Source organism: Monodelphis domestica, chromosome 1 (genome assembly GCF_027887165.1).
Source record: "Monodelphis domestica isolate mMonDom1 chromosome 1, mMonDom1.pri, whole genome shotgun sequence".
NCBI lineage: Eukaryota > Metazoa > Chordata > Mammalia > Didelphimorphia > Didelphidae > Monodelphis > Monodelphis domestica.
In genome coordinates this window covers 459,665,970-459,681,067 of record NC_077227.1, presented here as the reverse complement: position 1 = coordinate 459,681,067, position 15,098 = coordinate 459,665,970, and the positions used below count along the sequence as shown (strand labels likewise).

General features: G+C 40.0%; 1 protein-coding gene across 7 annotated transcripts in view; it reads left to right on the top strand.

Moving 5' to 3' along the window:
* The window catches only part of RGS3 (regulator of G protein signaling 3), a 233,983-nt gene that overhangs the window by 14,536 nt on the left and 204,349 nt on the right, over nt 1-15,098 (top strand). For all 7 annotated transcript variants that reach the window (XM_007474992.3, XM_007474993.3, XM_056812414.1 and 4 more), the window contains one exon: nt 14,036-14,086. In XM_007474992.3, the coding sequence (XP_007475054.1) occupies nt 14,036-14,086 (51 nt within the window). The remainder of the gene's footprint in view (nt 1-14,035; nt 14,087-15,098) is intronic.

Here is a 15,098-nt window from a genome sequence, read left to right as displayed (position 1 = left end):
GTCGCCTCACTTGGCTGAAACAATCGCACAATGTCCAATGCCTCAGAGTTCAGATTTACTTATACGGAATGTTCTTTATTCGCCGGCAGTTCATGGGAAGTTTAGGGTTAAAAGAGATGAAAAACAGGGGCTTCCCTGACTCAACTGGGGGAATGGAGGGTAGCTGGGGAGGCTGTCTGCTGACTCTTTTGGAAGCAATAACCCACCAGGTTGGGGGCTTATTTCTGTCTAGCTGGTGTGGGGACTATATCCCAGGCAAGGGAAAGGCCCTGGAAAAAAACCTGCCTCCGAAGGCAGATGGAGATCGGTGGGATGCTGAGATGCCTTTCTACCATTGCCCATGGGGCTTGGAGCTAGAAAAGCAAACTGGACACAAGGGTCAGTTGGGAAAACTCCATGGAAGCTAGTAGTCGGTTGAATTCCTTTAGAGGGCAGTTGGACAGTTGAGGAGAGGGTGTGGGGATAAACTACCCCCTTTCCATCTATGGGATGGGAGGAGAGGAAAGAAGCAACACAGATACACAACTGCAGAACTTAAGAGTTGGAAGAACCTCAGTGTCCAGTAGCAGAAAAGGAACCTCCACAACCACATACACAACAAGGAGTCTTGGTGCCTTAACTTTGAGACTTCTAGCGGAGGGGGAGGTAATGATGGGGGAGAGAATGAGAGACTCATTGCCTCCCAAGGCAGCCCATTCCACTTACAAATAGTTGTTATGGTTAATAACTTTTTCCTTACATGAAGCCTAAACTTCCTTCTTTGCAACTTCAATCATTATTCTTGGTTCTGTTCTCACTGACCGAGAAGAACAAATTGAATCACCCCTCCTGAGTTTTCTCCAGACTATACTTCCTTTTCCCCTTCCATTAGTCCTCATTCAGAACTTGAGGCCCTTCACTATCCCTAAACAGAGGAGTAAGGCCCTAGAATTGGTGAATGGCTTGGCATCCAGGAATTACTAGCCTGCTTTATTCATTAATTAATTAATTAATTAATTAATTCATTTATTTATTTACTTGAAATTTTTTATTTCATTAATTAATTTAGAATATTTTTCCATGGTTACAAGATTCATGTTCTTTCTTTCCTCTCCCATAGCCAACGAGCAATTCCACTGGGTTGTACATGTGTCTGATCAAGACCTATTTCCATATTATTAATATTTGCATTAGGTTGATTGACTAGCCTGCTTAAAAGGAAGGTTCAATTCTATTAAGTGATATGAAATTCAGGAGGTGGGAGACAGATATGAGTGTGAAGGATTCAGAGTCCTCAGCATCAAACCCTAGCATTGCCAGTTCCTGGACAGAGTCAGTTCTGCATCTAGGGTTGTAGTGATCTTGCCAGAAGCACCAGGGCAAAGTATATTGATGGATGCTAAAAAGGTTGGTGCGTTCTCTTTGATACTGGAGTCTGAAATATTCTGAAAAATGGCCCTAGGCAGAGTCAGGCCTAGAGATGGGAGGTCCTGGGTTCCAATGTGACCTCTGACACTTCCTAGCTGTGTGACCCTGGGCAAGTCACTTAACCTCATTTTCTAGCCCTTTGTGCTCTTCTGCCTTGAAAATAATACACAGTGTTGATTCTAAGATGGAAAGTAAGGATTAAAAAAAAAGTGCTGTTTGGAAATGACCAAAAAAAATGTTTAAAGAAAAGTACCCTTGGGGTACCAGTTTTCAAGTGGGGGTACTTTTCACTGTCAGGGACTTGTCCTGAAGTAGAGGGTTTGGCATTAATAATCCATTTTGGGTTGTACGAAAATATTCATAGCCAGTCTCTGTGTTAGAAAATGAGAGAATGTCTCTCGATTGGGGAATGGCTGAGCAAATTGTGGTATCTGATGGTGATGGAATACTATTGTGCTGAAAGGAATAATAAACTGGAGGAATTCCATGGGAACTGGAACAACCTCCAGGAAGTGATACGGAATGAAAGGAGCAGAACCAGGAGAACATTGTACACAGAGACTGATACACTGTGGTACGATTGAATGTAATGGACTTCTCTACTAGCAGCAATGCAATGATCCAGGACAATTCTGAGGGACTTATGAGAAAGAACACTATCCACATCCAGAGAAAGAACTGTGGGAGCAGAAACACAGGAGAAAACAACTGATTTATCACTAATTTTATGGTTATAAGAATTGGAATTTTGGTTTTAAAAGATTACTTTAGTATAAAAATGAATAATATGGAAATAGGTATCAAGTGATAATACATGTATAACCCAATAGAATTGCTTGTCAGCTCCAGGAGAGGGGAGGGAAAGAACATGAATCATCTAACCATGGAAAAATCTTTAAAAATAAATAAAAACAATCCATTTTGGTAGGTGGGTGAAAGATCCTTGTGGTGACTCACCCTGCCAGTCCTAGAGAATTGATATGTTTTCAGATTGCCCAGTTGCCCGAGTTTGGTATAGGGCAACAATTCTCAAAGTGTGGTTGCCTTTCAGGGGAGGCAGGTATGATATGATATGATAATGTGAAGATGTTTTAATGTCTAACGTTTTTTGTTGTTTAATCATGTCAGATTCTTCATGACTGAATTTGGGGTTTCCTTGGTAAAAATATTAGAGTAGTTTGCCATTTCCTTTTCTAGCTCATTTTATAGATGAGGAAACTGAGGCAAAAAGGGGTTAAGTGACTTGCTCAGAGTCACACAGGTAGGAAGTATCTGAAGCCAGATTTGAACTCAGGAAGATGAGTCTTCCTGATTCCAGGGCCAGGCACTCTATACACTGCACCACCTTGCTGCCTAATCTCTAATGTAGTAAATATAAATCAAAGTTCTGTGGGGGTAAATTGAAATATAATCTACATTTATGATATATAAAATAAAAATTAATATGAATATAATATAAATAAATATAAATGAAAGCTCTTCAATAATTTTTCATAGTTTCATAAAGGGGTCTTTAGATCAAAAAGTAGATTGAAAACCACTGGTTTAGGGCACAAACTGATTGTTGGAGTGAGGGAAAGGTCTCATTGTCTAGCACATAATAGGTACATAATAAATATATACCACCTGACTGATTGATCACAGGATTGTACCTTATTGAAATGGGCCAAAATTATAATTGTCCCCAGTGGGATGGAACAGAGGGTCCCTCCATTGAGTCAGAAGCTGTACTCCCTTTCATAGTGACCCAGCCCTGAGTGTACCCTGATGGCTCTAGGGGTCAAGAGACCCTGAAGAGCTCTGCTCCTACTGCCCTGTTTTAACACTGGACTTTTCTAGCATGGATCTAACATACTCCCAAGGGTGGTTTTTCTTTTAAACTTGGTTTCCATCTGTGTAGGACATTTTTAGATATTTCTTCTTGCCAGTGCAGATCGACATCTTCTCTGTTGGTTATATAGAATGGGAGTGGGTGGTGGTGGTGGTGGTGGTGGTAAGGGTCTGAGAAGTTCAGGAACTCATAGTCAGTTGAGTCAGAGATAAAACTTAAACTTGGATTTTCCTGACTCTATGGCTAGATATCTATCTATTATTTCAACTGCCTCCCATTGATGCATATAATCATTTAATGAGTTTTTTTAAAAAAAATTAAACTCTTGCTTTATGTCTTAGAATCAATACTGTGTTTTGGTTACAAGGCAGAAGAGCAGCAAGGGCTAGGCAGTTGGGGTGAAGTGACTTGCCCAGGATCACACAGTGGGGAAGTGTCTGAGGCCACTTTTGAATCCAGTGCTTCTGTCTCTGGGCATGGCTCTCAGTCCACTGAGCCACCATATGCTTCTTTAGTGAATTCTTTTTGATGATTTTTGGTAGTAGATTAACCCTTTCACAATATAATGAATGGTAGGTAGACTGTTCCCCAGAAGTGTTAATTTTATAACAAAAATAAACAAGTAAATAAAAACAAAATTATTAACTTATTCATTGACTATATATTCAGTTATATTGTATTGAAATGATTATCATATATGACATATATGACATTTGAAAAACAAATTTAATAATGGAAAAATAATAATTTAAAAAGTGAAATCCTTTCTGATGAATTGCATAATGTCAAATATATGATAGGTCAAGATAATGATGACATACAAAAGACTAACAGAGAATGATTTTAAAATATAAAATTAATATTGGCAGAATTTATAAAATGTTCCTAAACTGGCAATTTTGGAGGAAAAACTGGAGAACTGTAAATTCCTTGAGGGCAGGGGATGTCTTCTGCCTCTTTTTGTATCCTCAGTGCTTTGCCTAGTGCTTGGCACATAGTAGGTACTTAATGAATATTTATTGAATTGAATTAAATATGACTTACTTTAATACTTCAATACTTCAATGACCTGTGATTTCATTAGGGTTGTTCTTTCCTTTCTTAAATCCACATCTAACCTCTCTACAACTCAGAAACTTTGTCACTTTGCAGCCAAACTGGTGATGATCCTCTGAACTCAACATGGTTGTCATGGTTGTCAAATCAGAACTAAACAAAAACAAACCAAATCCTCCAAGCCTCCAAGCAGACTAGAGAAGACCATCATGTCTTACCTGCATTTTCGTTCTTTTTTAAAAATTCTTACCTTCTGTCTTAGAATCAATAATGTATATTGGTTCCAATTAGAAGGGCCATAAAGGCTAGGAGATGGGGGTTAAGTGACTTGCCCAGGGTCACACAGCCAGGAAGAGCCTGAGGTCAGATTTGAACCCAGGACCTCCCGTCTCTAGGCCTGACTCTCAATCCACTGAGCCACCCAGCTGCCCCCTTACCTGTGTTTTCAATAAAAACTACATATGAAGGTCAAAGAAACCCAGCATTCAGATGACACAGGCAATATTGACATTGTTACTGTCTAACACATTCTGCGAGGCACAGTGATACATGTTGCAGTGTGCTTCAGTGTCCTAGGTGAAGCCTATTTCACTTAGAAGATGTAGGATAAAACCAGTTCTGCCAATATTGGTAATGATGACTGATCAGCCATATCTGAATTCTTTTTTGAAAAGATGAATGGAACAGATTAGAGGGACTTACTTTTCAAGATTAAAGATATATCTCTCTGCCTTCTAAACCATGACATTAAGGGGCTGCTGGGTGGCTCAGTGGATAGAGAGCCAGGCCTGGAGACAAGAGGTTGTGGGTTCAAATGCGACCTTAGACAATTCCTCTGTGATTCTGGACAAGTCACTTAACTCCAGTTGCCTACCCTGACTGCTCTTCTGCCTTGGAACGATACTTAATATCGAGTGTAAGTCTTAGAAGTCAAAGGTTTAAAACAAAACAAAACTTGATACTTGGGCTACACGAAAAAACAGCTTAATAATATTAATAATACAATGTAACATTTATATAGTGCTTCGATATGCCAGGCACTGTGCTAAGTGCTTTTTAATTATTACCTCATTTGATCGTCACATCATCCTTGGGAATATATCTATTATCTCCATTGTAAAGATGAGGAAACTGAGGCAGAGATTAAGTGAGATGCCCACAGTCACATACAACTAATGTCTGAAGTCAGTTTTCAGTTAGAATTTTCTGACTTTGGGCTCATAGTTCTATTTGCTGTAACAATTATATTGGATTCATGATTTATTACTTTAGTTAGATTTTACATTTCAGTTATTCATCTGATGGATGATGAAGGGACTCCAAATATTCAGATAACCTAACCTGGTCAGTCTATCCCTGATTCTTGCAGTAATGTAATGGGTCAGACTGACAGGGACTTTCAGGATAGGCCTTAATATTAATATTATTAATTATAAGTATTATAATAAAAGATGGCATATACAAAGCACCTTAAAGTTTACAATGTGTTTTGCAAATACTGTCTCATTTTGTCCTCACAACAACCTTGGGAGGTAGATGCTATTATTATCACCATTTTGCAATGGAGAATACTCAAGTAGACAAAAGTTAAATGACTTGCCCACGGTCATACATCTAGTGTTTATCTGAGGCAAGATTTTAATCTTTACAGAGTTTCTGTACACTGGGGGGACCAATAGGTCCATGGTCTTTAGCTTTGCAATTTCAGAAATCTGATTTTATCTGTTTACTCAGAAGTGATCAAGTTCTTATAAATTAATTTATGCAAACTGACTCATTAGAGATTCATTTGTAAACCAGAATGCCAATTTGCTAATTTTACATGGCAAAATACAAAATACATGGCCAAGTGAAATGAAATATTCATTCTGGCTGATGTACTACCTTTCCTTTAGAAAAGTCTTTCTGGGAAACCAAACCTAGATTGCAAAGTTGCTTGGTGAGTTAGTACACAATGAGAACAAAAAGGAAGGTAAAGCATTAGACTAGGTAGGGAGACCTTCTTAAACTTCAGCATCTCATCAACCTGCCTCCTTTGCCCCAGATTAAAATCGAAGAATCCACCAAGCTTGGGCCTGTCTAAGAGACTGAGAAACAGAGGCAGAGGTGACCACACCAGTGCTGTATGGCTGGAGCTGAGCCACCAACTAGCCCAGGAATTTTTAACCCTGTTGGTTTTGGGAACCCATGTGACAGTTTGATGGAGCCTATGGACCCCTTTTCAGAATCATGTTTTTAAATAGATAAATGAATAAAATAAATGCACAGGATTATAAAGGAAACCAATTATATTGAAATAATCAAATATTAAGAAGTCAAGTTCATAGAGCCCAGTCTGGGCCCTGTTGATGGTGACTGCACTGGAGTATGATTCCTTTGACTCTGGAGACTTGTCACACAGAATTGAAAGTTGTAAAACCCTATTGCAGACTTAGTGAACTGGCTGGGAAAGGCTGCAGAAGTTCAGAAACTCTTAGACATGGTTCCCCCTATCCCTACTCTCTCAGCAGGTAACTTTGCCTCATATATATATATATATATTTAATTTTTTTTAAGCCCTTACCTTCTGTCTTAGAATCAATACTAAGTATTGGTTCTAAGGCAGAAGAGTGGTAAGGGCTGGACAATGGGGATTAAGTGACTTGCCCAGGGTCACACAGCTAGGAAGTATCTGAGGTCAGGTTTGAACCCAGAACCTCCCATCTTGGCCTGGCTCTTAATCCACTGAACCACTCAGCTGACCCCAATCCCACCTTCTTTAGGAAGCCTTTTTGGATTCCCCCTTAATTCTAGTGCCTTCCCTCTGTTCATTTTCTTCAGTCTATCCTGTCCATTGCTAGTTCGTAGGTAGTTTTTGATTAGACTGTGAGCTCTTTGAGGACAGAGACTTTCTTTCTTCTTTGTATCTCCAGTGCTTAGCCCAGTTCCTGGTTTATAGTAAGTGCTTCATAAATATTAATTAATTAATTAATTTACAAATGGAATTTTGAGTGATAGCAAATCAAAGTTACTGTAGACTTTGAGGTCAGTAATGCATTTCAAGACTGAGATAGAGAAGCTATGCTGCCTCCTTTGAAGACTCACTCACCTGGATCTTTGTTGTGAGAGCCTCATTATCCACAACCCTGGGATTCAGAATAGGAAAAAAAAGAAGGCTGAGATATAGGCCGAGAGAGCAGTGACTTTGCTATTACTCCTTTTAAAATATTTATTTAATTAATTTAGAATACTTTTCCATGGTTCCATGCTTCATGTTCTCTCCCCCCCACCCCCCAGCTGACATACAATTCCACTGGGTTTTACATGTGCCATATTGATCAAGACCTAGTTCCATATTGTTATGTTTGCACTCAGGACTTAGAGTCTATTTCCCCAGTACTATCCCCATCGAACCATGTGATCAAGCAGTTGTTTTTCTTCTGTGTTTCTGCTCCCGCAGTTCTTTCTCTGGATGTGGATAGCGTTCTTTTTCATAAGTCCCTCAGAATTGAATTGCTGCTAGTGGAGAAGTCTGTTACGTTTGATTGTTTTGCTATTACTCCTAATGAAAGGCTGTCATCCCTCCCCTCTTCCCTAATAGTCATATTCCTTTTTATAAAAATCTAGAGCACCGATTAAGATTTTGCTGCTTGTTAGATAATGCACTAAACCCTGGAATACAAGTACTTTAAGATGACCCCGACTTTCAAGGAGATATTCTAATAAGGGAAGACAAAATACGCACCTTTTACCTCAAACACTCTCATTTCAGAGCAATGACTTTGGAAACAAATCCCATCTCTGCTACTTACTATGTGTGTGACATTGAATAAATCACTTAACTAAGTTACCCCTTCTTTAAAACGAAGGAGTTAGACAAGACAGCTTCTATGGGTCCCTTCAGGCTCTGAAACGATGATCCTCGCAGCCACTCTGTGAGGAGAAATTATGAGTATGATTATCTATTGGAGTTGCATGGTTACACTGCTTATATTAGAGGTGGAATTCAAATCTAGGCCATTCCTGACTCCAGTCCTTACTACACTGGGATGTGCCTCTTACTATCAACCTCCAGTGACAACTAATTAATATTTGTCCAACAATAAAGAACATTTTAAAAAAAGTTGTAATAATATTCCTGGAAAGATTCTATGGATCAGACTAACCTGGAATTTGGGTTATGTATCTTTGGACTGTCTTAGCTACAGTAAGAGATTAATGATAGAATTTGTTCATCAAAGGACCCAGTAAATCAGTAAGTCTTTTAGTTTCTAAGCAAAGATACATAAGGAAAAAAAATATATGTGCATATATATATATATATATATATATATTAGGAAATTAAATAACTTTTCATAGAATGTAGGTTCAAAATTCTAGTTAAGGGGCAGCTAAGTGGCTCAGTAGATAGAGAACCAGGTCTGGAGACAGGAGGCCCTGGGTTCAAATCTCACCTCAGGTATTTCCTAGACAGAAGGTAAAGTTTTTAAAAAAATTCTAGTTAAATTTCCACATTTATCTTCTGAAAACATACCATACTCATTAAATTGGATATTATCAGTCTAAGAAAAGCCGGTAGTTAAAAAGCAAAAAAAATTAAAAAAAAGCTAGGATAGCAGCTGTGTTTCTCATAGCCATGGATCCGTGGTTATTTAGATTCAGAGGTATCAAGCATGTGGCCAGCAGCCTCCAACACTCCTGAGTATGATCTGAACCAGGCCAAAATGTGGTGTCTACTGGTTTTAATGTGCCAATATAGTAGCAAAAAATATAAACTTGCTTTTTAAAAAAAGTCAGTATGCAACCTGTGGGGGTCCTTATGTATGGTTTAGTGTCCTCTATTCTTTTTTTGTATTTTATTTTTTTAATCCTTACCTTTTGTCTTGGAATTAATGTTGTGTATTGGTTCCAAGGTAGAAGAATGGTAAGGGTTAGGCAATGGGGGTTAAGTGACTTGTCCAGGGTCACACAGCTTGGAGGTGACTGAGACCATATTTGAACCCAGGACCTCCCATCTCTAGGCCTGGCTCAATCCACTGAGCTATCCAATTAGCCTCCTCTTCTTCTTTTTGTTTTAAAGCAAAAGTATTTAATATAATAGCATAGTAAGAAAAGTAGCAAGAGAGTATCCTTCCCCCAAAATAATTTTGGGACATACTCTTACACAAATTCACATACTCTTAGGGAGAAGAGTTAGTACCCTGAAGGAAACATGTATGAAGAAGCATACACTTAATATAGATGAAGAAGAAGAAATGCAGGGAGTGGGGCAGATCTCATACCCATTTTTCTTAACGATTAAGCATCAGCTGGAGACCTCAGTCTTTTCTTTTAATTAAAAAAATTATTTTAAACCCTTAATTTCCATCTTAGAATCACTACTATATGTTGGTTCCAAGGCAGGTGAACAGTAAGGGCTAGGCAATGGGAGTTAAGTAGGTCACACAGCTAGGAAGTATCTGAGGTTATATTTGAACCCAGGATCTCCTGTCTCTAGGCCTGGCTCTCCATCCACTGAGCCACCCAGCTGCCTTCTGGAGATCTCAATCTTAACTGAGACTGTATCTCTTTCCTCTCATCTCTGCCATCCCTTTTTTAACTTAAAGGCCAGAGACAAACTTTAGGGCTTTGTGGCCTCCATTTCAATTTGTTTGACACCATTGGTCTAGAGGGTCAGTAAATAACCTTTGTAAATAAGTCAGTAAATAAGCCTTTGTAAATAAGTCAGTAAATAAGCCTTTGGACTCACAAATTGTGCACAAGATGCCCGAAGTGGCTGAGAGGACTGAGAATGAAATGGCAGAACACCTTAGTTACACAACGCAATTGGACGCAGGAGCTTATAGAACGGAGGCCTCTCCGCCTGCGTCTTGCTGTCTGTTGGCTCCTGCTGGGTACCGAGTGCCACAGCTGCATTGCTTTTCATTTCTCCATCCTAATAGTAAGCTCTGTCATTTTGGAGAGACTCCCTTCCGGGGAGTCCGGGTAACCACCTCCTGGGGACAGGGTTCACTTGAGAAATTCCCAGCTGTTAATGAATAAGGCTTCAAAGAACATCTGATTATAGTCATCATGAGGAAAGAGACTCTTTCTTATCTAAACTTTCCATCTCGCTCTGATCCCTAGCAGAGTGGCTCTGCATTCATTAGGGATTTAATAAGTATTGGCAGAATTGAATTGTAGTCCTATTGCATGGGATCACAGTTTAGAGCTTAACAGCTGAGGACTCTGGTCCCTGCCTCACACCCCAATTCCACCTAATGGGATTTTTCATTGGACTGGTCCCATGCTTTGGGGACTTGATGGTATCTACTTAGATAGGATTGAATTTCTTTCTTAGAAATAACTATTGTTAGGTGCTAATTAATCTACAGCTAGATAGATGGTCCCCCTGGCTTTGGAAATTCAGATGTATTCCTTTCAGAGCTGGCTTTATATTGCCAATGTTTTGGGAAGATTTCCCTATACTGGACAAAGCCTCAGAGACAACCAAGGAAATCCATTGGATGACTTCTAAAAAAAAGTTGCTTTTCTTCTTAAGTTCACAAACTTTTTTTGGAGAGGGGAGAAAAGGATTTTTTCTCACTAAGCTTATGGACTTGGCAGTAGGGTATGGGGAAATTTTGTAGATGGACACTAGATATCTCAAATGACTCTTTCCCCCTTTAAAAATGTATTTGCTGGGGACAGGTAGGTAGCCTAGTGGGATGAGAGTCAGGCCTAGAGACAGGAGGTCCTGGCTTCAAATCTGGCCTTAGACCCTTCCTAGTTATGTGATCCTGGGCAAGTCACTTGACCCCAGTAGTCTAGCCCTTACCACTCTTCTGCCTTGGAACTAATATTCAGTATTATTTTTATTTGAAAAATTTTATTTAGTTAATTGATTTAGAATATTTTTCCATGGTTACATGATGCATGTTCTTTCCCTCCCCGCCCCTATCCCCTTCCTGTAGCCAACAAGCAGTTCCACTGGGGTTTATACAATACTCAGTATTGATTCTAAGATGGAAGGTAAGAGTTTAAAAATAAAATAAAATAAAGGGCACAGCTGGGTGGCTCAGTGGATTGAGAGCCAAGCTTGGAGATGGGAGTTCAAGGGGTTCTCCAGATGATTCTAAGATGGAAGGTGAGGGTTTAAGGAGGGGAATATATATATAATGTTTCCTTTTTTTTTCCCTAAAAAAAGTCTCTCCCCAGGGTCTTTGCAAAGTTGCAATGTTTAGAGTAAAATGAATGGTTTCAACAGAGTACCATAATGTAATGGGTTAGGGAGCAGAGGAATGCTCTAGGCATTCTACCACTACTGTGGTAGTTAGAGTTGGTCTTATTGGGTATTTAGTGTGGGACCTTCTTTGGGCAATTGGACATTACCTGGTGACTTGCCAGGTAACAATACCTTTTCAGTAGGGACAATGTGAGCCACACTTGGAAATGCTGCCAGAGGCTCTGGCAGGATGGAACATTATTTCATCTGCTTTTGTGGGGGCGTCCTGTGTGAAGCAATGGAAGTGCCTCATTGAGATATCTTTGCTGGCAATGTTGCTCATCATATGTTGCTGCCTTTGGGCATCAGTAACTGAGTAGGTGGGCAGAGTAGTCAATAAACATGTTTTTTTTTTTTTAAACCTTTACCTTCTGTCTTAGAATCAATTCTGTGTATTGTTTCTAAGGCAGGAGAGCAGTAAGGGCTAGGCAGTGGGGGTTAAGTGACTTGCCCAGGGTCACACAGCTAAGGAAGTGTCTGAGGCCACATTTGAACCCAGAATCTCCCATTTCTGGGCCTGGACCTCAATCCAGGGAGCCCCCTAGCTGATCCCAACAAAGTGTAGCACACAGCATCATATATCCTCAATGTTATAGCCATTGTAATCAATGAGAATCAGCTTTTTTCTCTTTTCCTGCTCCCTGCCCTATCATTCCTCACTCAGTTGGCCCCTGGTTCATCCTTGGATGGTGAAAATGATGTTGAAGGGATAAAAGGCAATAGAGTGCCACATTCTTGTAGTTTAAAATGTTAAATCTAGTGAGCATTGTACCTTTCCCATTTTATGTCTTGGTTCTGTCCCTGTTCTGTGACTGAAGATCATGGGAAGTAGTCATTGCCTATATATGCAGATAATAATACCCTGCACTTTTTTGATCCCTTTCATCCAAATAGCTTAAAGCACCCTCTAGCGTTATCTGATTAATCTCCAGGGGGTTAAGTAACCAGTATTATTATCTCTATTATATACCAGTAGAAATTGTCCAGAGAGGTCCAGAGAGGAGGAGGAGGTGGTTGGACCAGAGTGGATGAGGAGCAGAGAACTTGGGACTGCCCTTTGCCATTCTTGCCAGGGCATGTGTTGAGACTGGGAACACTTTGGATCATTTTGGCCCTGAATTGTCACGAGAAGGGCCCCTGGGAAATTAGATTGATCTGAGAGCTGAATATAAGGTTTGCTAGATCAGAATGTGCTGGGACTGTGGTTTATTTTTCTTTTCTTTTAAAAAATTAAAAAAATTTAATTTAGAATATTTTCCCATGGTTATATGATTCATGTTCTTTCCCTCTCCTCTTCCCTCCCCACTCCTGGAGCCAACGAGCAATTCCACTGCATTTTACATGTATCATTAATCAAAACCTATTTCCATATTATCAATATTTGCAATAGAGTCATCATTTAAAGTCAACATCCCCATCATATCCCTATTGAACCATGTGATCGATCATATATTTTTCTTCTGCGTTTCTGCTCCCACAGTTCTTCCTCTGAATGTGGAGGGTGCTCTTCCTCATAAGTTCCTCTGGCTTGTCCTGGATCATTGCATTGCTGCTAGTAAAGAAGTCTGTTACATTCGATTATACCACAGTGTATCCATCTCTGTGTACAATGTTCTCCTGGTTCTGCTTCTTTAATTCTGTATCAATTCCTGGAGGTTGGTCCAGTTCACATGGAATTCCTCCAGTTCACTATTCCTGTTAGTACAATAGTATTTTATCACCACAACATGTACAGCCATTCCCCAATTGAGGAACACCCTCTCATTTTCCAGGTTTTTGCCACCACAAAGAACACAGCTATGAATATTCTTGTGCATGCATTTTTGGGACTATAATTTAAAAGCACAGATTCATTCATTTGTTCATTCCACATTTATTAGGCTTCAACCAGTTTATTCCTCTGACGGGAGATGTGTCTACCATGGAGGAATCAAAAGGCTTCCCCGGGCCTTGGCTTTGGCTCCAAAGGGTTCTAGGTTCATTGAGTTTCATCATTTGTGAAAAGTCTTTTTTTTTTGTCTGTGACCTTTGCACTCACATCCTCCAATGGAAGAGAACCCTGCCTTCTTCATTGTCTAGCAAGTAGAGGCTCTGGAATCTGAACCTTCCTCTGGAGCACCTACGAAGGAGAGGCTGGAGCCTTCGAGGAATCTAGGTGTGAAAAGGACTTGGGCCCCAGAGCTGTCCATGAGTCCTTCTGCAGCACTTCTTCCTGGGCTTCCTCTCTCTGCAGCTGTGAGATGGTTTCTTCTTTGATGTTCCTTTCCTGCTGCTTTCCCTTGATGGACACTGACAGTAGGAACTGCTTAGGAAGTCTTTTGGGGGTTCCTTAGATGGCAAACTGAGCTTTCTCTGCTTTGGGGCTTGAGAACCATTTGATAGAAACAAATCACATCTATTACTAGACATTTTGATAAAAATGAGTCACCTGTATTGATAGTCATGTGATCTTTGGATCATACGTGGGATAAAATGGATTGCTTGTGTTTTTTCCTCAGGTCAGTTGAAACTGTCAATAGACAAGGAAGGCCGAGTTTTGCTCCTTCATAGTAAGTATGTTTTTATACATCTCTTCTGATAAGGGCTAGGTAGATAATTTCCATTGCTTTCAATGCTATTTAAATTATCCTTTTCTTTGCTAAATGTGAGTGTTTTTTTAAAACCTTACCTACATCTTAGAATCAATACTGTGTATTGGTTCCAAGGCAGAAGAATGGTAAGGGCTAGGCAATGGGGATCAAGTGACTTGCCCAGGATCACACAGCTGGGAAATGTCTGAGGTCACATTTGAACCCAGGACCTCCTGTCTCCAGGCCTGGCTCTCAGATCCACTGAACCACCTAACTGCTCCTGATATATTAGTTTTTTTAAAACAAGTATTGCTTTAATGTGAGGTCTTTTATAGGGAAATTTCTCTGCTTCTGTCTGTATGTTTTGGGCTCTTATTCCAGGCCATTTTGCTTAGCCAGGGCAGCTTTACTTCACCAGAGGCAGTGTTCTCTGCCTGCAATATTCCATACTTCCCCAAGCAAGCATACACTGGCAAGGCCTCTCCTTCCCCTCCTTCCATTGCTCTTGATGTCTTGGTTCTCCTATCTGCCTAGGAGTGTGCTAAAGGACTGGGGAAAGACTCTTTTTCAGTCAGGGACCCCACTCTGACTATTTTGAAAAAGTCAGTTGATGCCAGACTGTCACTTTATTTGTACTGAATATTTTTTACTTTGACTTCTCCTATGTTTCTAGCTAGGGTTCTCCTCTGTGGTCATTCTCTCTCCTTTGTCTTGCTTTATAGGGCCCCAGGCTCAGAACACAAGGCCCAGCCTGCAATAAACTTGTGCAGAGTTTGCCTTCAGCTTCTAGCTGAAACCAGATAAAGAGTATAGAAAAGAAGAGCTGAATAGATTCAGCTGACTTTAGGCTTTCTGTCTTACTTTTTTGAGGCTTTAGCTATAAGAGCGAGGGCTTGCTTCTATGACTCGTTTTACTTATCTGCTTGGCCTACTTTATGCTTCTTCATTTCATCTTGATTTAGCATGGGTAGTGCCAGGAGAGGGGAAGCAG